Source organism: Taudactylus pleione, unplaced genomic scaffold (genome assembly GCF_031769625.1).
Source record: "Taudactylus pleione unplaced genomic scaffold, aTauple2 ptg000910l, whole genome shotgun sequence".
NCBI lineage: Eukaryota > Metazoa > Chordata > Amphibia > Anura > Myobatrachidae > Taudactylus > Taudactylus pleione.
The window spans coordinates 514,728-538,452 of NW_028285311.1; the positions used below are offsets into that span (position 1 = coordinate 514,728).

General features: G+C 45.1%; 1 protein-coding gene across 1 annotated transcript in view; it reads left to right on the plus strand.

Moving 5' to 3' along the window:
- The first annotated feature begins 700 nt into the window (after window positions 1-700).
- The window catches only part of LOC148473813 (uncharacterized), a 37,282-nt gene continuing 14,257 nt past the window's right edge, over window positions 701-23,725 (plus strand). The window contains exons 1-5 of the mRNA XM_088459407.1: window positions 701-778; window positions 1,697-1,888; window positions 2,301-2,424; window positions 2,542-2,633; window positions 10,014-10,169. Coding sequence (XP_088315533.1) covers window positions 701-778; window positions 1,697-1,888; window positions 2,301-2,424; window positions 2,542-2,633; window positions 10,014-10,169 — 642 coding nt within the window. The remainder of the gene's footprint in view (window positions 779-1,696; window positions 1,889-2,300; window positions 2,425-2,541; window positions 2,634-10,013; window positions 10,170-23,725) is intronic.

The window sequence follows — 23,725 nt, forward strand, 5'->3', positions numbered from 1 at the left end:
CTTGACTGCATACCCTTTTTCCCGGATCATCCCATGTTACCACCCACAAACGGCACTCTCTGTCACTCAAAGGAGCGGCCTGTCTGTGTTCTTCGAGCGAGCACTTCCCCATCGCACAGACTAGTTTGCGCATGTGTATTTTGCCACACATGCATGTGCTCATGGGCGACAATCGCCCATAGCGAGTGAACGCGGCTTAGCGTCTGGGTCTGAATCGGCCCCTTAGTGGTCACTCATGTATTTTTATGGGCAACGTGATAGCATAGTGGACAGCATTAGTAATTCACAGCACAAGGGGTCATGAATTAAATTACTGAACAAGGCTCTGTCTGTGTGGATTTTGTATGTTCTCTTTGAGTTTGCATTGGTTTCTTCCAGGTGCTCTGGTTTCCTCCCACTCTCCATAGCCACACTGGTAGGTTAGCTGGCTTCTTTCAAAACTACCTCTAGAGCGTGTGTGTATGGGCTGTCTATGTGGTAGGAATGTAGATTGTAAGCTCCCCTGGGCAGGGACAGATGTGACTAAATATTCCCTATAAAGCACTGTGTAATATGTGCTCACTACATAAATAACTAGTAATAAATAGCTTCTAATAATTATATTTATTTATAGATTTCTGTGCAGTGAGGAGTCAGATCCTTGTTACTAGAAGTTACGTGAGGGTGAGACGTGTCCTGTATAAATCACTGATCACTGAGGATGGACACGGACAGGAGTCAGATGACTGAGAGGATACTAAACCTCACCCTGGAGATCATCTACCTGCTGACTGGGGAGGTGAGAGGGTCTGGGAGTGTCACAGTGACATCACTTATATCTATAGTCATAATACAGGGACATGACTGGGGAGGTGAGAGGATATGGGAGTGTCACAGTGACATCACTTATATCTATAGTAATAATACAAGGACATGACTGGGGAGGTGAGAGGATCTGGGAGTGTCACAGTGACATCACTTATATCTATAGTAATAATACAGGGACATGACTGGGGAGGTGAGAGGGTCTGGGAGTGTCACAGTGACATCACTTATATCTATAGTAATAATACAAGGACATGACTGGGGAGGTGAGAGGATCTGGGAGTGTCACAGTGACATCACCTATATTTATAGTAATAATACAGGGACATGACTAGGAAGGTGGGGGGATCTGGGAGTGTCACAGTGACATCACTTATATTTATACTAATAATACAGGGACATGACTTGGGAGGTGAGAGGGTCTAGGAGTGTCACAGTGACATCACTTATACCTATAGTAATAATACAGGGACATGACTGCGGAGGTGAGAAGATCTGGGAGTGTCACAGTGACATCACTTATATCTATAGTAATAATACAGGGACATGACTGGGGAGGTGAGAGGGTCTGGGAGTGTCACAGTGACATCACTTATATCTATAGTAATAATACAGAGAGATATAGTATCAGTGCCTTAGTTATCATAGGAGCTGGGATATATTACATTGCTCATGGTATCTTGTTTTGTTTCTTTTCTATCACTGAAATGAAGATGGCAGGAGATGTGCTATATTCTGTCCACTTTCCTATATATGGTAAATAGTTACAGATAGGATAGGGGTTTTATTTGTAAGACAGACCCTTCATGCATATTATGGACTGATGAAACCTTAATAAACAGCTCCATGAGTATAATTTTACCCTTTTATTGATGTCTCCCCCAATAAACAGGGTTACACAGTAGTGAAGAAAACATCCAGTGAATGTGAGACACCCAGCAGCCGTCTCCGTGTGTCAGGAGGACTGAACAGGACCCAGAGCCCCATCACGGTGCCTCCACCTCACTCACTGATACATGAGAGACACAATGACCAGAGGATTCTGGAACTCACAAACAGGATCATTCAGCTGCTGACTGGAGAGGTGACTGTTGGGAATGGGACATTATACAGTAACACCAGGGGATGTGTCTGGGTGATGACTGGAGAGGTCACTGCTGGGAATGGGACATTATACAGTAACACCAGGGGTTGTGTCTGGGTGATGACTGGAGAGGTGACTGCTGGGAATGGGACATTATACAGTAACACCAGGCGATGTGTCTGGGTGATGACTGGAGAGGTCACTGCTGGGAATGGGACATTATACAGTAACACCAGGGGATGTGTCTGGGTGATGACTGGAGAGGTGACTGGTGGGAATGGGACATTATACAGTAACACCAGGGGATGTGTCTGGGTGATGAATGGAGAGGCGACTTCTGGGAATAGGACATTATACCGTAACACCACCAGGGGATATGTCTCGGTGATGACTGTATCATTGTGTGTGTCAGGTTCCTATAAGGTGTCAGGATGTCACTGTCTATGTCTCCATGCAGGAGGAGAAGTATATAGAGGAACACAGGGGTCTGCACAAGGACATGATGAAGGAGAATCACCGGTCCCTTACATCACTGGGTAAGAGGAGACTCATTTGTTGTACAGGGGAGATCAGGTATGGGGGCCTCCTATATACACTTATCATCTGCTAATCACATATATACAATGTACTCAGTCACTATCTGTCTCCTACAGATGGATCCAGTCACAGAAATACCCCAGAGAGATGTCCCCATCCTCTTAATTCCCAGGATTGTACAGAGGAGAATCACAGGATCCCACCGGAGCATCAGGTAGGTGGGATTTACGGTCTCACCAATATACCAAAGTGACTGTCACTATATGATATGTAGAGAAGCTGTGTGTGTCTTATTATCCAGAATTCTTCTACTTAATGTAATTTCATGAAATCTGAAATTTTTAAAATGTTATTTAATTGTTTTGTGGGTTACTTAGGGTGAAATTCTGGCTGATATGAAGACAGAAGATATAGAGGGAGAAGAAGAGACATATGTGACTGATAATAAGGCAAATGATACAGATGGAGAAGAAGAGACGTATGTGACTGATATGAAGGCAGAAGATATAGAGGAAGAAAAAGAGACGTATGTGACTGATATGAAGACAGAAGATATAGGGGAAGAAAAAGAGACGTATGTGACTGATATAAAGGCAGAAGATATAGAGGGAGAAGAAGAGACGTATGTGACTGATAATAAGGCAAATGATACAGATGGAGAAGAAGAGACGTATGTGACTGATATGAAGGCAGAAGATATAGAGGAAGAAAAAGAGACGTATGTGACTGATATGAAGACAGAAGATATAGGGAAAGAAAAAGAGACGTATGTGACTGATATAAAGGCAGAAGATATAGAGGGAGAAGAAGAGACGTATGTGACTGATAATAAAGCAGATGATACAGAGAGAGAAGAAGAGACGTATGTAACTGATAATAAGGCAGATGATACAGAGGTAGAAGAAGAGATGTATGTGACCAATAATAAGGCAGAAGATACAGAGGGAGAAGAAGAGACGTATGTGACTGATAATAAAGCAGATGATACAGAGAGAGAAGAAGAGACGTATGTGACTGATATTAAGGCAGAAGATATAGAGGGAGAAGAAGAGACGTATGTGACTGATAATAAAGCAGATGATACAGAGAGAGAAGAAGAGACGTATGTGACTGATATGAAGGCAGAAGATATAGAGGGAGAAGAAGAGACGTATGTGACTGATAAAGCAGAAGATACAGAGGTAGAAGAGACGTATGTGAGGGGTGATCAGCAGTGTAAGGAGGAGGAAATCCCTACAGATATCGCCACAGGTGAGTAATAAAGACTTATTACAGAAAGGAGTTGCATATTCTCCTTGTGTTGTAGACAGTGCTGTAACTAGCTGTGGGTGACCTGTGTCGTCGCAAAGGGCGCAGAGGCTCAGTGTGCAGCACTGTCTACCCCGCTGGTCCTTGTTCCTGGTTAGCAGGGTGCCTACAGCCAGGATTGCTTCTGGATCACCCGCAGAGTATCCTGTGGACTGACTGGCTCCCTGGCCAGTATAAGCGGGCAATCGGGCGTCCTTAGGACGGTCATTGTTGCACTTAGTGAAGCAGTGTGTCACGCCCCTTCCGCATGAGGTAATGGTGTTGCACGCTCAGTGGATGGGGCCGGCATAGGGTGCAACCATGCCCTGCTACAACAATCCCTAATTCTACACGCTCAGCCAAAGGGCTTGGCCTGGCCTACTGATACTACATAGGATGATATGCGGAATATTATTGCTCAATTTGCAATTAACCTGTTACTGTGAAATTTAAATTATATTTAATTTTTGTTTAATGATTTGTTAACTTATGTAGAGTGGTTTTGGGCTGGACCCTGCTGCATTATATACATTTATCATCCATCTGGGGGACACCTTACATCTGGGTTATATATAGTGAAGGATGGAGTCGGACACTAGCTAATTGAAAACTGGCTCCCACCCCTATATAACTCCTCCCTTTCCACCATAAGCTCAGTCTTGTGTTTAGTGCCTTTGGAGTAAGGCACTAGCTAGATAGGTCCTAGCTTTTAGTTAGGTTTTATTTATGTTAAAGCTTTGGATTTGGGAGCTTGGTTCCTGGAGAAGCACCAACAGAGAGGGAGTTATATAGATTAGAGGGTTTGTGTGAACCTCTGTTTCCCACTTTAAAGATGGCCACTGAGAGAGTCACCAAACTACCAGGTCCCTGGGTCTCTCTCCATGCCAGACACACATATGAGGGGGCCGCAGGCATAAAGGTCATATATGTTACTAGTATAAGAATCTTGTTACCATTATACTGCACAGTGCTTTAGAGCAGATTGGCTGGGCCTTGTTATTACAGATCCTGTAGAGCCGGCTTGTCTCACACCTCCAGGGGCTGCTCAGCACAACACTGCTTCAGTCCTCAGCGCTGCATTCGGTTTGAGGGTTACAGCAGCAGCGACACGCTGCTGCTTTTAAATGAGAGAGGGGCATTCAGGCGCACAGCAGTGATGTCATCAGGAGGGGCCACAAGTAGTTTCCAGGCCAGAGATTAAACAGGTGGCCGGATAGATAGAGCGCTGTTGCACATAGATCGCACGGCAGGCGACGTCACTGGCGAGCACCGGAGGCTATGTGTCAGAGAGTGAGTAAATGACTGCTGCACGTGTAGTTGCGCAGCGCTGACATTATCAGGCCGAGCAGCGGACGCTGGATGCTATGTTCACAGGTGTCCGGTATTAGCTAGACCCGGCGGCCAGCCACGCATCCACTCCCCCAGGTATTTATTTTGATTAAAACACAGGTGCTGCAAAGCCAGAGCGCTGAGGTCTGGGGGAAGTCAGAGCAGGCACTGCGTGATGGAGGCCTGACAAGCTAAGCAGTAACCCTGGAGTTTTACTATGTGCAGTTACCCTGGTGTTCTGGGCTTTCTATACAGTATGCATAAGCATAGTTACTGCACTGTTGTCACTGATAGTCAGCCAGTATCTTACACAGTTGTGTGTATATGTGTGGGTATGTGTGTGTGTATGAGTGTATATGTGTGTATGAGTGTATGTGTGTGTGTATATATGACAATTTATTTTACCTTTGGTTTATAGGCAAAGAATTTGGTCTTTTGGGGCCGGGGTGTTTTTGCATCTAAACAAGTGGGTGAATAAGACTCTACATTTACCTCTGTATTTTCTATTCATTCAGGGCTACGCTATTTCTATGGGAATTTAGGTAGCTGAATGATTGGAGTAGACTTGTCTTTCTTTCTCAGTATGGATAAGCCAGACAAGGGTTTTAAAAAAACAAGTCACTGTTTATACTTGTACGAAGTGTCTCCTAATTGCGGTCAAGCCCGGGTTTGACTAGACCTTCCCAGAGGCGCGGAGTCTAACTCACTTGGTGGTTTTCTCCAGCGACCCCTGCAATTGGGATTTTGTTTTACGCTGCACCAAGTGAGCAGGTCGCGGCCCTCTGGACAGCTACCTGGGAGTGACAGAAGACTGAAATAGTTATATATATATAACACAGGGAACACTAAGAATACAGTAACACAGGGGAATGGCTAGTACTGAAACATCCTGACTGAATACTCTAAGATGTTCCGGAGACGTACTGAATGTGCAGGAACAAGGTACACGAAGATGCCACTTGGTTGTGCACTGGAGGTGTAGACGGAACTTGTACCGAACACAGGGAACAAGTACACAAGGATGCCACTTAGGGGCGTCCTGGAGGTGAAGATGGAACTTGTACCGAACACAGGGACAAAGTACACAAGGATGCCACTTGGGGGCCTACTGGAGGTGAAGACGGAACTTGCACCGAACACAGGGACGAAGTACACAAGGATGCCACTTTTTGGGTGCACTGGAGCTGTAGCTGGAGTCACCCAGGGTGAACTTGTATTGAAGTTGGAGACTGGATACACAGATGCGGCTTGAGACACTCTGGATGATCTTGTAGTGAAGCACAGGGATGAAATACACAATGGTGCATACTTTGTACACTATGATGTGTATTTAGTACATGAAGGTGCGGCTTGAGACACTCGGGATGATCTTGTACTGAAGCACAGGGATGATGTACACAATGGTGCGTACTTTGTACACTATGGCATGTATTTACTACATGAAGGTGCAGCTTGAGACACTCGGGATGATCTTGTACTGAAGCACAGGGATGATGTACACAATGGTGCATACTTTGTACACTATGATGTGTATTTACTACATGAAGGTGCAGCTTGAGACACTCGGGATGATCTTGTACTGAAGCACAGGGACTAAATACACAATGGTGCGTACTTTGCACACTATTGTGTGTATTTAGTACACAGAGGTGCGACTCCGGACACACCAGCAGATGACTTGAAAGTGTACACAGTGGTGAGTATTTGTACACAGGTGCGACTCCGGACGCACCCGCAGAGGACTGGAAAGGATACACAGTGGGGTGACTTGAGACACATGGGATAAACTTGTACAGAACGCGGGTACTGAATACACAGAGATGTGACTGGAGACACACAGGAAGCCAGGAACTTGTACGGAACATGGGGACTGAATACACAGAGTTGTGATTGAAGACACACAGGAAGCCAGGAACTTGTACGGAACATGGGGACTGAATACACAGAGTTGTGATTGAAGACACACAGGAAACCAAGAAGACTGAAGAAAGAAATACGGCCTCTGGAACATGAGACGGTTGTCACAGGGAAAGACTACGTGCACTCATACAGCGATGATGAACAGCAACTTCCTGTTGCAGGAGTCAGACATAAACACCCCTAGGCAGCTGGTCATTGGATCATGAGATCAGCTGGGAGACTAGCAGGGTTGCCATTGGAGAAGACTGATCAGGTGAGATGAACCAACATGGCTGCACCCATGCCTGCTAACACAGGAGTCAGGAAGTCCAAACGGACCCCGGGGAAAATCCTCAGCCATTACCAGCCACTACCACAGGCATCTGAACGCCTCGGAGCCTAAAGACACCAGTTCAGCAGTGAGTAAAGCCCGATACCAGGCCGGATCCTGACAGTTCACAGGTAAATCCATCACCAGGATGTTCGGCTGAACAGTCGGTGGTGCCTGATTGGGCCAGGTCTATGGCGGATGCCATAGGTGAAATACGTTACTTTCAGGAAAATTATATGACACCCTGTGCTCAAGCTCCTCCCTTATCTGATCCCTCGGTAGAGCCCAGATGGGCCTAGAATATGGGAACGATGACTCAGGTGGCGAAATCCCGAAATAAATTGGGGCCACGGCCATTCAAAAGTGGTCACATTCCTCTGTAGATTTTCCTGTAGAAGAAGCTTCAGCTATTTCTTCACAGGAAGAAGGGGAATTGGATTATGACTGGGAGGACTCCTCAAACTGGGAGGGTGACTCCTAGTCACATTCAGGAGTTTCTATGTTGATAGATGCAATCAGGGAAACTCTGCAGTTACAGCAGGCAGCTACACCAGAGACTGGCGCAGTTACAGATGGCGGCTATGCCAGAGATTAGCGTAGTTTCATGAGGCAGCTATGCCAGAGACTAGCGCAGTTACAGGAGGCAGCTATGCCAGAGACTAGCGCAGTTACAGGAGGCGGCTATGCCAGAGACTAGTGCAGTTACAGGAGTCGGCTATGCCAGAGACTAGCGCAGTTACAGGAGGCGGCTATGCCAGAGACTAGCGCAGTTACAGGAGGCGGCTGTGCCAGAGACTAGCGCAGTTACAGATGGCGGCTGTGCCAGAGACTAGCGAAGTTACAGGAGGCGGCTATGCCAGAGACTAGCGCAGTTACAGGAGGCGGCTATGCCAGAGACTAGCGCAGTTACAGGAGGCGGCTATGCCTGAGACTAGCGAAGTTACAGGGGGCTGCTGTGCCAGATACTAGCGCAGTTACAGGAGGCGGCTATGCCAGAGACTAGCGCAGTTACAGGGGGCGGCTATGCCAGATACTAGCGCAGTTACAGGAGGCGGCCATGCCAGAGACTAGCGCAGTTACAGATGGCGGCCATGCCAGAAACTAGCGCAGTTACAGGAGGCGGCCATGCCAGAGACTAGGGCAGTTACAGATGGCGGCTATGCCAGAGACTAGCGCAGTTACAGGAGGCGGCTATGCCAGAGACTAGCGCAGTTACAGATGGCGGCTATGCCAGAGACTAGCGCAGTTACAGGAGGCGGCTATGCCAGAGACTAGCGCAGTTACAGGAGGCGGCTATGCCAGAGACTAGCGCAGTTACAGGAGGCGGCTATGCCAGAGACTAGCGCAGTTACAGGAGGCGGCTATGCCAGAGACTAGCGCAGTTACAGGAGGCGGCTATGCCAGAGACTAGCGCAGTTACAGGAGGCGGCTATGCCAGAGACTAGCGCAGTTACAGATGGCGGTTATGCCAGAGACTAGCGCAGTTACAGGAAGCGGCTATGCCAGAGACTAGCGCAGTTACAGGAGGCGGCTATGCCAGAGACTAGTGCAGTTACAGGAGGCGGCTATGCCAGAGACTAGCGCAGTTACAGGAGGCGGCTATGCCAGAGACTAGTGCAGTTACAGGAGGTGGCTATGCCAGAGACTAGCGTAGTTACAGGAGGTGGCTATGCCAGAGACTAGCGCAGTTACAGGTGGCGGCTATGCCAGAGACTAGTGCAGTTTCTTTTTTTAAACGTAAGAAGAAACATGTTTTGGTTTTCCCAGAATTTTCTTATTTTGAGGAAATAGTAAAGGGATCCTGGTTAAAACTGAATTAAAAATGTCATATTCCGAAAAAATAAGTGTCTTTATCCTATTGCAGAAGAGGATACCAATGAATGGGAAATACCACCCATGGTGGATGCTCCTATTGCTAGGTTGATTAGGTTCCTCACTACTAAGAATGAAGCTGTTCTAAAATCTTTATTCACCTTGTCAGGAGCATCACTTCGGCCAATTCTGGCCAGCGCCTGGGTGATTGAGGCTATCTGTCCCTGGATGAATCGGATGATTACTGGTTTTCAATCCGGGGATAAATCTGAAGCTAACTCCTTATCTGATCAGATTTCGGAAGCTCTAACCTATATAGATGACGCTTTATTAGATCCTGTTCAGATACAGTCTCATATTTCAGCCTTAGCTGTTTCTGCCAGGCGTTCGCTTGGCTTAAAACATGGAAGGCAGACATAGAATTAAAACATGCTCTAGAGGCATTGTCTTTTGAAGGAAGGACTTTGTTTGGTCCAGAATCAACAAAAATTATTTCACAGGTTACAGGAGGTAAAAGTCCTTACCTTCTTGTAACTACACCTAAAACAAAAACTCCTAGGTTTTGTTCCTTTCGGAATGAAAGTAAGGGAAGATTTCAGGCTTTCCAAGGTGCACCTAGAGGTCTCCAAAGAGGGACCTTTAGGAGACGAGGTGGTTCCGGCACCAGCCGACCTGCAGCTAAGCCAGCAGGGAGATCCACATGACTGTCACGGGACTGGGAGCCGTCCTCTGGAGGGAAGTCACTTACTCAAATTCCAGGAAACTTGGATTCAATACAATCCATATTTATGGGTAAGTCATATAGTCACCAGAGGTTACATTTTGGATTTTGAGGGTCCTGTTCCAAGAAGGTTCTTTTCAACTCCTCCCTGTTGATGGTTGCAGAAAGGAGGCTCTCATGCTGACAATTTCTGTGCTTTCCATGTCCAGAGAAATTATAAAATTTCCAGCACTACAGGTAGTTCTGGGGTTTTACTCCAATCTTCTCTTAGTAGACAAACCGAACAGGTCATTCTGACCCATTCTCAACCTCAGGGAGTTAAATGCTTATCTTCACTTGGAGAAATTCAAGATGGAGTCAATAAGGTCAGTCATTTGTTCTATTGTAAGATGAAGATTTTCTGGCTTCCATAGATATCAAGGATGCCTACCTACCTCCATATTCCTATATGGCGGGATCATCAGCATCTACTGCGGTTTGCAGAGGAGCATCGACATTTTCAGTTTCAGGCTCTGCCATTTGGTTTGGCCATCGCTCACGGAGTATTTACAATGATATTCCTACTCAGGAGAGAGGGAATAAATGTGTTGGCTTATCTAGACGATTTGTTGCTCCCTTAATAGCTCTACTGAAACAACATATTCAGATTAAATTAGGTATGCTCCAGAGATTCGGCTGGATCATCAACTTTCCCAAATCAAATTTAATTCCATCTCAGAGGATGGTATTTTTGGGTCTTCTCGTGTCATAGAGTGTTTCTGCCACAGGCAAAGATTCAGGATCTTCAATCCAGAATAATGATCATTTACAGCTATCTCATATCTCTGTTCTAAGGGCTATGCAGGTAATGGGGAAAATGGTAGCTTCATTAGAAGCTGTTCCTTTTGCCAGATTTCACACCCAATCTCTACAGAACCAATTGCTTCATTGATGGATAAAACCACACCCTCGATTAAACAGTCAGATGTTATCTCTGCAGATCCGGCAGTCTCTCCGCTGGTGGCTGCAGGATGCAAATCTGAACCAGGGTTGCCAATTGTCAGTAAAAGCCGTTGTCACCACAGATGCCAGCATTACAGGCTGGGGGCAGTGGTTCTGGACAGACTTGCAGGGTGTATGGTCTGCCCAGGAAACTGCTCTTCCTATCAATATACTGGAACTAAGGGCAATTTGATATGCATTCATTCAGGCTCAATGCTATCTAAATAATTTACCAGTATGAATGAAATCAGATAATGCCACAGCAGTTGCATACATAAACAAGCAGGGTGGCACATGCAGCTTACTGGCAATGAAGGAGGTTTCTCACATTCTTCATTGAGCAGTAAATTGGGTTCCAGTTATTTCAGCAGTTTACATTCCAGGGGTGGACAACTGGGAGGCAGACTTCTTAAGTCACCACAATCTGCATCCAGGGGAATGGGAATTACACCAGGAGGTGTTTGCAGAATTTTTTGCCAGATGGGGATCTCCAGAAATAGATTTAATGGAATCTCATCTCAACATGAAGCTTCCAAGGTATGGATCTTGGTCCTGGGATCCTCAGGCATCTCTGGTGGATGCCATGACAGCACCTTGGCTGTTCCAGCTGGGTTACATATTTTCACCTTTGCTAATGTTACCAAGGGTAATTCACCGAATTCGATAGGTAGGCCAGACGGTTTTTCTGGTGGCTCCAGGTTGGCCGGGTCATCAGTGGTACACAATTCTTTGGACCATGTTGGCAGACGTTCCCTTTGTGGAGAAGCGCCCGTGTGTGGTTCTTCTTTTCTATTTTTCGTGTTTTGTTAAATTATGTGGATGTGGTGATATCCAGACAGGATTGAGACCTATTTGGGCTGCTGAGCACAGATTGGTTGAAACCCACTAGCTTTGTCTTTTATTCAGATGTTCTATTTTATCTGCCTCCACGTTCAGATCTGTTGCTTCAGGGCCCATGCCGTCACAGCAATTTGCATGGCTTGGCTTTGACGGCATGGTTCTTGAATCCAAAATTCTGAGGACCAAAGGGTTTGCAGAATCTGTTGTGAAAACCATGATACAGGCTTTTAAACCAGTTACTTCCCAGATTTATCATCGTATATGGAAAATAAATATTTCTTGGTGTGACCAACACAAGTTCATGCCTGAAATATTCCAAATATCCTCACCTCTTGTACTTTTGACAAGAGGGATTGGGTAAGGGTCTGAGATTGTCCTCTCTTAATGGACAAATTTCGTCCCTGTCGACTCAAAGGAAATTGGCCACTATTCCAAAAGTTCAGACCTTCTTACAAGGAGTTCTTCGCATGCAGTCTCCTTATATACCTTTAGTTTTGGAGGCACCATCGAGCCTTTGGAGTCTGTAGAATTGTGATATCTCACTCTGAAGGTGGTTTTCCTTTTGGCCATTGCCTCGGCCAGGTGGTTATTGGAATTAGCGGCTCTGTCCTATAAAGCTCCGCTTATTATTTTTTTTTTTTTTTTTTCCGCTTTCTGCCAGGATTCAGTGACTAGTGAAGCTTCTTCCTTATCACTGTTGGATGTGGTACATGCGTTACGCATTTACTTGGACCGTACTGTGTCTTTGAGGTGTACAGAATCATTGTTGGTGTTGATTGATGCACCAGAGAGGCTGGCCTGCTTCAAAATGGTCCATCGCTAGATGGGTCGCTTCTGCTATTAGGCAGCAGGCATATTTGTCCTCCAATGTGACAGTTCCGGCCTCAACTCGATGCATGCTGTCAGAGCCTATTTTTTACCGCTTCCATACATTTGGCGCAAGCGATGCCAGTGATGGGCGGAGAATTCTTATTTTTCAGTCCCATGATTCTGTAATATTTTGAGAGGTAGAACAAATGGAAGCATTACCCCAGTGACCCATCTTTATATTACACCCAACCAGCTCAATATCTTTGGTTTATCACCCTAATGCAAGCCTGGCCAACCTGTGGCTCTCCAGCTGTATGAAACTACAAGCCCCAGCATGCCCTACCACAGTTTTGCTATTAGGGAATACTAAAACTGGCAGGCAATGCTGGGATTTGTAGCTTCAAAACAGCTGGAGAACCACAGGTTGACCAGGCCTGTCCTAATCAGTCACAGTGACTGGCTTATTACATATCAGCCTGCCGCACATAATAACGTGTCACAGTGACTGGCTTATTACATATCAGCCTGCTGCACATAATAACGTGTCACAGTGACTGGCTTATTACACATCAGCCTGCTGCATATAACGTGTCACAGTGACTGGGTTATTACATATCAGCCTGCTGCACATAACGTGTCACAGTGATTGGCTTATTACATATCAGCCTGCCACTCATGATAACGTGTCCCAGTGACTGGCTTATTACATATCAGCCTGCTGCTCATAATTACGTGTCACAGTGACTGGCTTATTACATATCGGCCTGCTGCACATAATAACGTGTCCCAGTGACTGGCTTATTACATATCAGCCTGCTGCACATAATAACGTGTCACAGTGACTGACTTATTACATATCAGCCTGCTGCACATAACAACGTGTCACAGTGACTGGCTTATTACATATCAGCCTGCTGCACATAATAACGTGTCACAGTGACTGGCTTATTACACATCAGCCTGCTGCACATAATAACGTGTCACAGTGACTGGCTTATTACATATCAGCCTGCCGCACATAATAACATATCACAGTGACTGGCTTATTACACATCAGCCTGCTGCACATAATAACGTGTCACAGTGACTGGCTTATTACATATCAGCCTGCCGCACATAATAACATATCACAGTGACTGGCTTATTACATATCAGCCTGCTGCACATAATAACGTGTCACAGTGACTGGCTTATTACGTATCAGCCTGCTGCACATAATAACGTGTCACAGTGACTGGCTTATTACATATCAGCCTGCTGCACATAATAAAGTGTCACAGTGACTGGCTTATTACATATCAGCCTGCTGCATATAACGTGTCACAGTGACTGGGTTATTACATATCAGCCTGCTGCACATAACGTGTCACAGTGATTGGCTTATTACATATCAGCCTGCCACTCATGATAACGTGTCCCAGTGACTGGCTTATTACATATCAGCCTGCTGCTCATAATTACGTGTCACAGTGACTGGCTTATTACATATCGGCCTGCTGCACATAATAACGTGTCACAGTGACTGGCTTATTACAGATCAGCCTGCTGCACATAATAACGTGTCACAGTGACTGGCTTATTACATAGCCTGCTGCTCATAATAACGTGTCACAGTGACTGGCTTATTACATATCAGCCTGCTGCACATAACGAGTCACAGTGACTGGCTTATTACATATCAGCCTGCTGCACATAATAACGTGTCACAGTGACTGGCTTATTACATATCGCCCTGCTGCACATAATAACGTGTCACAGTGACTGGCTTATTACATATCGGCCTGCTGCACATAATAACGTGTCACAGTGACTGGCTTATTACACATCAGCCTGCTGCACATAATAACGTGTCACAGTGACTGGCTTATTACATAGCCTGCTGCTCATAATAACGTGTCACAGTGACTGGCTTATTACATATCAGCCTGCTGCACATAACGTGTCACAGTGACTGGCTTATTACATATCAGCCTGCTGCACATAATAACGTGTCACAGTGACTGGCTTATTACATATCGGCCTGCTGCACATAATAACGTGTCACAGTGACTGGCTTATTACATATCGGCCTGCTGCACATAATAACGTGTCACAGTGACTGGCTTATTACACATCAGCCTGCTGCACATAATAACGTGTCACAGTGACTGGCTTATTACACATCAGCCTGCTGCACATAATAACGTGTCACAGTGACTGGCTTATTACACATCAGCCTGCTGCACATAATAACGTGTCACAGTGACTGGCTTATTACATATCGGCCTGCTGCACATAATAACGTGTCACAGTGACTGGCTTATTACATATCAGCCTGCTGCATATAACGTGTCACAGTGACTGGGTTATTACATATCAGCCTGCTGCACATAACGTGTCACAGTGATTGGCTTATTACATATCAGCCTGCCACTCATGATAACGTGTCCCAGTGACTGGCTTATTACATATCAGCCTGCTGCTCATAATTACGTGTCACAGTGACTGGCTTATTACATATCGGCCTGCTGCACATAATAACGTGTCACAGTGACTGGCTTATTACAGATCAGCCTGCTGCTCATAATAACGTGTCACAGTGACTGGCTGGCTTATTACATATCAGCCTGCTGCACATAACGTGTCACAGTGACTGGCTTATTACATATCAGCCTGCTGCACATAATAACGTGTCACAGTGACTGGCTTATTACACATCAGCCTGCTGCACATAATAACGTGTCACAGTGACTGGCTTATTACACATCAGCCTGCTGCACATAATAACGTGTCACAGTGACTGGCTTATTACACATCAGCCTGCCGCACATAATAACATATCACAGTGACTGGCTTATTACATATCAGCCTGCTGCACATAATAACGTGTCACAGTGACTGGCTTATTACGTATCAGCCTGCTGCACATAATAACGTGTCACAGTGACTGGCTTATTACATATCAGCCTGCTGCACATAATAACGTGTCACAGTGACTGGCTTATTACATATCAGCCTGCTGCACATAATAACGTGTCACAGTGACTGGCTTATTACACATCAGCCTGCTGCACATAATAACGTGTCACAGTGACTGGCTTATTACACATCAGCCTGCCGCACATAATAACATATCACAGTGACTGGCTTATTACACATCAGCCTGCTGCACATAATAACGTGTCACAGTGACTGGCTTATTACATATCAGCCTGCTGCACATAATAACGTGTCACAGTGACTGGCTTATTACATATCAGCCTGCTGCATATAACGTATCTCAGTGACTGGGTTATTACATATCAGCCTGCTGCACATAACGTGTCACAGTGATTGGCTTATTACATATCAGCCTGCCACTCATGATAACGTGTCCCAGTGACTGGCTTATTACATATCAGCCTGCTGCTCATAATTACGTGTCACAGTGACTGGCTTATTACATATCGGCCTGCTGCACATAATAACGTGTCACAGTGACTGGCTTATTACATATCAGCCTGCTGCACATAATAACGTGTCACAGTGACTGGCTTATTACATAGCCTGCTGCTCATAATAACGTGTCACAGTGACTGGCTTATTACATATCAGCCTGCTGCACATAATAACGTGTCACAGTGACTGGCTTATTACATAGCCTGCTGCTCATAATAACGTGTCACAGTGACTGGCTTATTACATATCAGCCTGCTGCACATATCGTGTCACAGTGACTGGCTTATTACATATCAGCCTGCTGCACATAATAACGTGTCACAGTGACTGGCTTATTACATATCAGCCTGCTGCACATAATAACGTGTCACAGTGACTGGCTTATTACATATCAGCCTGCCGCACATAATAACATATCACAGTGACTGGCTTATTACATATCAGCCTGCTGCACATAATAACGTGTCACAGTGACTGGCTTATTACATATCAGCCTGCTGCACATAATAACGTGTCACAGTGACTGGCTTATTACATATCAGCCTGCTGCATATAACGTGTCACAGTGACTGGGTTATTACATATCAGCCTGCTGCACATAACGTGTCACAGTGATTGGCTTATTACATATCAGCCTGCCACTCATGATAACGTGTCCCAGTGACTGGCTTATTACATATCAGCCTGCTGCTCATAATTACGTGTCACAGTGACTGGCTTATTACATATCGGCCTGCTGCACATAATAACGTGTCACAGTGACTGGCTTATTACAGATCAGCCTGCTGCACATAATAACGTGTCACAGTGACTGGCTTATTACATAGCCTGCTGCTCATAATAACGTGTCACAGTGACTGGCTTATTACATATCAGCCTGCTGCACATAACGTGTCACAGTGACTGGCTTATTACATATCAGCCTGCTGCTCATAATAACGTGTCACAGTGACTGGCTTATTACATATCGGCCTGCTGCACATAATAACGTGTCACAGTGACTGGCTTATTACATATCGGCCTGCTGCACATAATAACGTGTCACAGTGACTGGCTTATTACACATCAGCCTGCTGCACATAATAACGTGTCACAGTGACTGGCTTATTACATAGCCTGCTGCTCATAATAACGTGTCACAGTGACTGGCTTATTACATATCAGCCTGCTGCACATAACGTGTCACAGTGACTGGCTTATTACATATCAGACTGCTGCACATAATAACGTGTCACAGTGACTGGCTTATTACATATCGGCCTGCTGCACATAATAACGTGTCACAGTGACTGGCTTATTACACATCAGCCTGCTGCACATAATAACGTGTCACAGTGACTGGCTTATTACACATCAGCCTGCTGCACATAATAACGTGTCACAGTGACTGGCTTATTACACATCAGCCTGCTGCACATAATAACGTGTCACAGTGACTGGCTTATTACATATCGGCCTGCTGCACATAATAACGTGTCACAGTGACTAGCTTATTACATATCAGCCTGCTGCACATAATAACGTGTCACAGTGACTGGCTTATTACATATCAGCCTGCTGCATATAACGTATCACAGTGACTGGGTTATTACATATCAGCCTGCTGCACATAACGTGTCCCAGTGACTGGCTTATTACATATCAGCCTGCTGCTCATAATTACGTGTCACAGTGACTGGCTTATTACATATCGGCCTGCTGCACATAATAACGTGTCACAGTGACTGGCTTATTACAGATCAGCCTGCTGCACATAATAACGTGTCACAGTGACTGGCTTATTACATAGCCTGCTGCTCATAATAACGTGTCACAGTGACTGGCATATTACATATCAGCCTGCTGCACATAACGTGTCACAGTGACTGGCTTATTACATATCAGCCTGCTGCACATAATAACGTGTCACAGTGACTGGCTTATTACACATCAGCCTGCTGCACATAATAACGTGTCACAGTGACTGGCTTATTACACATCAGCCTGCTGCACATAATAACGTGTCACAGTGACTGGCTTATTACATATCGGCCTGCTGCACATAATAATGTGTCACAGTGACTGGCTTTTTACATATCAGCCTGCTGCACATAATAACGTGTCACAGTGACTGGCTTATTACATATCAGCCTGCTGCATATAACGTGTCACAGTGACTGGGTTATTACATATCAGCCTGCTGCACATAACGTGTCACAGTGATTGGCTTATTACATATCAGCCTGCCACTCATGATAACGTGTCCCAGTGACTGGCTTATTACATATCAGCCTGCTGCTCATAATTACGTGTCACAGTGACTGGCTTATTACATATCGGCCTGCTGCACATAATAACGTGTCACAGTGACTGGCTTATTACAGATCAGCCTGCTGCACATAATAACGTGTCACAGTGACTGGCTTATTACATAGCCTGCTGCTCATAATAACGTGTCACAGTGACTGGCTTATTACATATCAGCCTGCTGCACATAACGTGTCACAGTGACTGGCTCATTACATATCAGCCTGCTGCACATAATAACGTGTCACAGTGACTGGCTTATTACACATCAGCCTGCTGCACATAATAACGTGTCACAGTGACTGGCTTATTACACATCAGCCTGCTGCACATAATAACGTGTCACAGTGACTGGCTTATTACATATCAGCCTGCCGCACATAATAACATATCACAGTGACTGGCTTATTACTTATCAGCCTGCTGCACATCATAACGTGTCACAGTGACTGGCTTATTACGTATCAGCCTGCTGCACATAATAACGTGTCACAGTGACTGGCTTATTACATATCAGCCTGCTGCACATAATAACGTGTCACAGTGACTGGCTTATTACATATCAGCCTGCTGCACATAATAACGTGTCACAGTGACTGGCTTATTACACATCAGCCTGCTGCACATAATAACGTGTCACAGTGACTGGCTTATTACATATCAGCCTGCCGCACATAATAACTTATCACAGTGACTGGCTTATTACATATCAGCCTGCTGCACATAATAACGTGTCACAGTGACTGGCTTATTACATATCAGCCTGCTGCACATAATAACGTGTCACAGTGACTGGCTTATTACATGTCAGCCTGCTGCATATAACGTATCACAGTGACTGGGTTATTACATATCAGCCTGCTGCACATAACGTGTCACAGTGATTGGCTTATTACATATCAGCCTGCCACTCATGATAACGTGTCCCAGTGACTGGCTTATTACATATCAGCCTGCTGCTCATAATTACGTGTCACAGTGACTGGCTTATTACATATCGGCCTGCTGCACATAATAACGTGTCACAGTGACTGGCTTATTACATATCAGCCTGCTGCACATAATAACGTGTCACAGTGACTGGCTTATTACATAGCCTGCTGCTCATAATAACGTGTCACAGTGACTGGCTTATTACATATCAGCCTGCTGCACATAATAACGTGTCACAGTGACTGGCTTATTACATAGCCTGCTGCTCATAATAACGTGTCACAGTGACTGGCTTATTACATATCAGCCTGCTGCACATATCGTGTCACAGTGACTGGCTTATTACATATCAGCCTGCTGCACATAATAACGTGTCACAGTGACTGGCTTATTACATAGCCTGCTGCTCATAATAACGTGTCACAGTGACTGGCTTATTACATATCAGCCTGCTGCACATAATAACGTGTCACAGTGACTGGCTTATTACATAGCCTGCTGCTCATAATAACGTGTCAGAGTGACTGGCTTATTACATATCAGCCTGCTGCACATATCGTGTCACAGTGACTGGCTTATTACATATCAGCCTGCTGCACATAATAACGTGTCACAGTGACTGGCTTATTACATATCAGCCTGCTGCACATAATAACGTATCACAGTGACTGGCTTATTACATATCAGCCTGCCGCACATAATAACATATCACAGTGACTGGCTTATTACATATCAGCCTGCTGCACATAATAACGTGTCACAGTGACTGGCTTATTACATATCAGCCTGCTGCACATAATAACGTGTCACAGTGACTGGCTTATTACATATCAGCCTGCTGCATATAACGTGTCACAGTGACTGGGTTATTACATATCAGCCTGCTGCACATAACGTGTCACAGTGATTGGCTTATTACATATCAGCCTGCCACTCATGATAACGTGTCCCAGTGACTGGCTTATTACATATCAGCCTGCTGCTCATAATTACGTGTCACAGTGACTGGCTTATTACATATCGGCCTGCTGCACATAATAACGTGTCACAGTGACTGGCTTATTACAGATCAGCCTGCTGCACATAATAACGTGTCACAGTGACTGGCTTATTACATATCAGCCTGCTGCACATAACGTGTCACAGTGACTGGCTTATTACATATCAGCCTGCTGCACATAATAACGTGTCACAGTGACTGGCTTATTACATATCGGCCTGCTGCACATAATAACGTGTCACAGTGACTGGCTTATTACACATCAGCCTGCTGCACATAATAACGTGTCACAGTGACTGGCTTATTACATAGCCTGCTGCTCATAATAACGTGTCACAGTGACTGGCTTATTACATATCAGCCTGCTGCACATATCGTGTCACAGTGACTGGCTTATTACATATCAGCCTGCTGCACATAATAACGTGTCACAGTGACTGGCTTATTACATATCGGCCTGCTGCACATAATAACGTGTCACAGTGACTGGCTTATTACATATCGGCCTGCTGCACATAATAACGTGTCACAGTGACTGGCTTATTACACATCAGCCTGCTGCACATAATAACGTGTCACAGTGACTGGCTTATTACACATCAGCCTGCTGCACATAATAACGCGTCACAGTGTCTGGCTTATTACACATCGGCCTGCTGCACATAATAACGTGTCACAGTGACTGGCTTATTACATATCGGCCTGCTGCACATAATAACGTGTCACAGTGACTGGCTTATTACATATCAGCCTGCTGCACATAATAACGTGTCACAGTGACTGGCTTTTTACATATCAGCCTGCTGCATATAACGTGTCACAGTGACTGGGTTATTACATATCAGCCTGCTGCACATAATAACGTGTCACAGTGACTGGCTTATTACAGATCAGCCTGCTGCACATAATAACGTGTCACAGTGACTGACTTATTACATAGCCTGCTGCTCATAATAACGTGTCACAGTGACTGGCTTATTACATATCAGCCTGCTACACATAACGTGTCACAGTGACTGGCTTATTACATATCAGCCTGCCACTCATGATAACGTGTCCCAGTGACTGGCTTATTACATATCAGCCTGCTGCTCATAATTACGTGTCACAGTGACTGGCTTATTACATATCGGCCTGCTGCACATAATGTGTCACAGTGACTGGCTTATTACATATCAGCCTGCTGCACATAATAACGTGTCACAGTGACTGGCTTATTACATAGCCTGCTGCTCATAATAACGTGTCACAGTGACTGGCTTATTACATATCAGCCTGCTGCACATAATAACGTGTCACAGTGACTGGCTTATTACATAGCCTGCTGCTCATAATAACGTGTCACAGTGACTGGCTTATTACATATCAGCCTGCTGCACATATCGTGTCACAGTGACTGGCTTATTACATATCAGCCTGCTGCACATAATAACGTGTCACAGTGACTGGCTTATTACATATCAGCCTGCTGCACATAATAACGTGTCACAGTGACTGGCTTATTACATATCAGCCTGCCGCACATAATAACATATCACAGTGACTGGCTTATTACATATCAGCCTGCTGCACATAATAACGTGTCACAGTGACTGGCTTATTACATATCAGCCTGCTGCACATAATAACGTGTCACAGTGACTGGCTTATTACATATCAGCCTGCTGCATATAACGTGTCACAGTGACTGGGTTATTACATATCAGCCTGCTGCACATAACGTGTCACAGTGATTGGCTTATTACATATCAGCCTGCCACTCATGATAACGTGTCCCAGTGACTGGCTTATTACATATCAGCCTGCTGCTCAGAATTACGTGTCACAGTGACTGGCTTATTACATATCGGCCTGCTGCACATAATAACGTGTCACAGTGACTGGCTTATTACAGATCAGCCTGCTGCACATAATAACGTGTCACAGTGACTGGCTTATTACATAGCCTGCTGCTCATAATAACGTGTCACAGTGACTGGCTTATTACATATCAGCCTGCTGCACATAATGTGTCACAGTGACTGGCTTATTACATATCAGCCTGCTGCACATAATAACGTGTCACAGTGACTGGCTTATTACATATCGGCCTGCTGCACATAATAACGTGTCACAGTGACTGGCTTATTACACATCAGCCTGCTGCACATAATAACGTGTCACAGTGACTGGCTTATTACATATCGGCCTGCTGCACATAATAATGTGTCACAGTGACTGGCTTTTTACATATCAGCCTGCTGCACATAATAACGTGTCACAGTGACTGGCTTATTACATATCAGCCTGCTGCATATAACGTGTCACAGTGACTGGGTTATTACATATCAGCCTGCTGCACATAACGTGTCACAGTGATTGGCTTATTACATATCAGCCTGCCACTCATGATAACGTGTCCCAGTGACTGGCTTATTACATATCAGCCTGCTGCTCATAATTACGTGTCACAGTGACTGGCTTATTACATATCGGCCTGCTGCACATAATAACGTGTCACAGTGACTGGCTTATTACAGATCAGCCTGCTGCACATAATAACGTGTCACAGTGACTGGCTTATTACATAGCCTGCTGCTCATAATAACGTGTCACAGTGACTGGCTTATTACATATCAGCCTGCTGCACATAACGTGTCACAGTGACTGGCTTATTACATATCAGCCTGCTGCACATAATAACGTGTCACAGTGACTGGCTTATTACACATCAGCCTGCTGCACATAATAACGTGTCACAGTGACTGGCTTATTACACATCAGCCTGCTGCACATAATAACGTGTCACAGTGACTGGCTTATTACATATCAGCCTGCCGCACATAATAACATATCACAGTGACTGGCTTATTACTTATCAGCCTGCTGCACATCATAACGTGTCACAGTGACTGGCTTATTATGTATCAGCCTGCTGCACATAATAACGTGTCACAGTGACTGGCTTATTACATATCAGCCTGCTGCACATAATAACGTGTCACAGTGACTGGCTTATTACATATCAGCCTGCTGCACATAATAACGTGTCACAGTGACTGGCTTATTACACATCAGCCTGCTGCACATAATAACGTGTCACAGTGACTGGCTTATTACATATCAGCCTGCCGCACATAATAACTTATCACAGTGACTGGCTTATTACATATCAGCCTGCTGCACATAATAACGTGTCACAGTGACTGGCTTATTACATATCAGCCTGCTGCACATAATAACGTGTCACAGTGACTGGCTTATTACATGTCAGCCTGCTGCATATAACGTATCACAGTGACTGGGTTATTACATATCAGCCTGCTGCACATAACGTGTCACAGTGATTGGCTTATTACATATCAGCCTGCCACTCATGATAACGTGTCCCAGTGACTGGCTTATTACATATCAGCCTGCTGCTCATAATTACGTGTCACAGTGACTGGCTTATTACATATCGGCCTGCTGCACATAATAACATGTCACAGTGACTGGCTTATTACATATCAGCCTGCTGCACATAATAACGTGTCACAGTGACTGGCTTATTACATAGCCTGCTGCTCATAATAACGTGTCACAGTGACTGGCTTATTACATATCAGCCTGCTGCACATAATAACGTGTCACAGTGACTGGCTTATTACATAGCCTGCTGCTCATAATAACGTG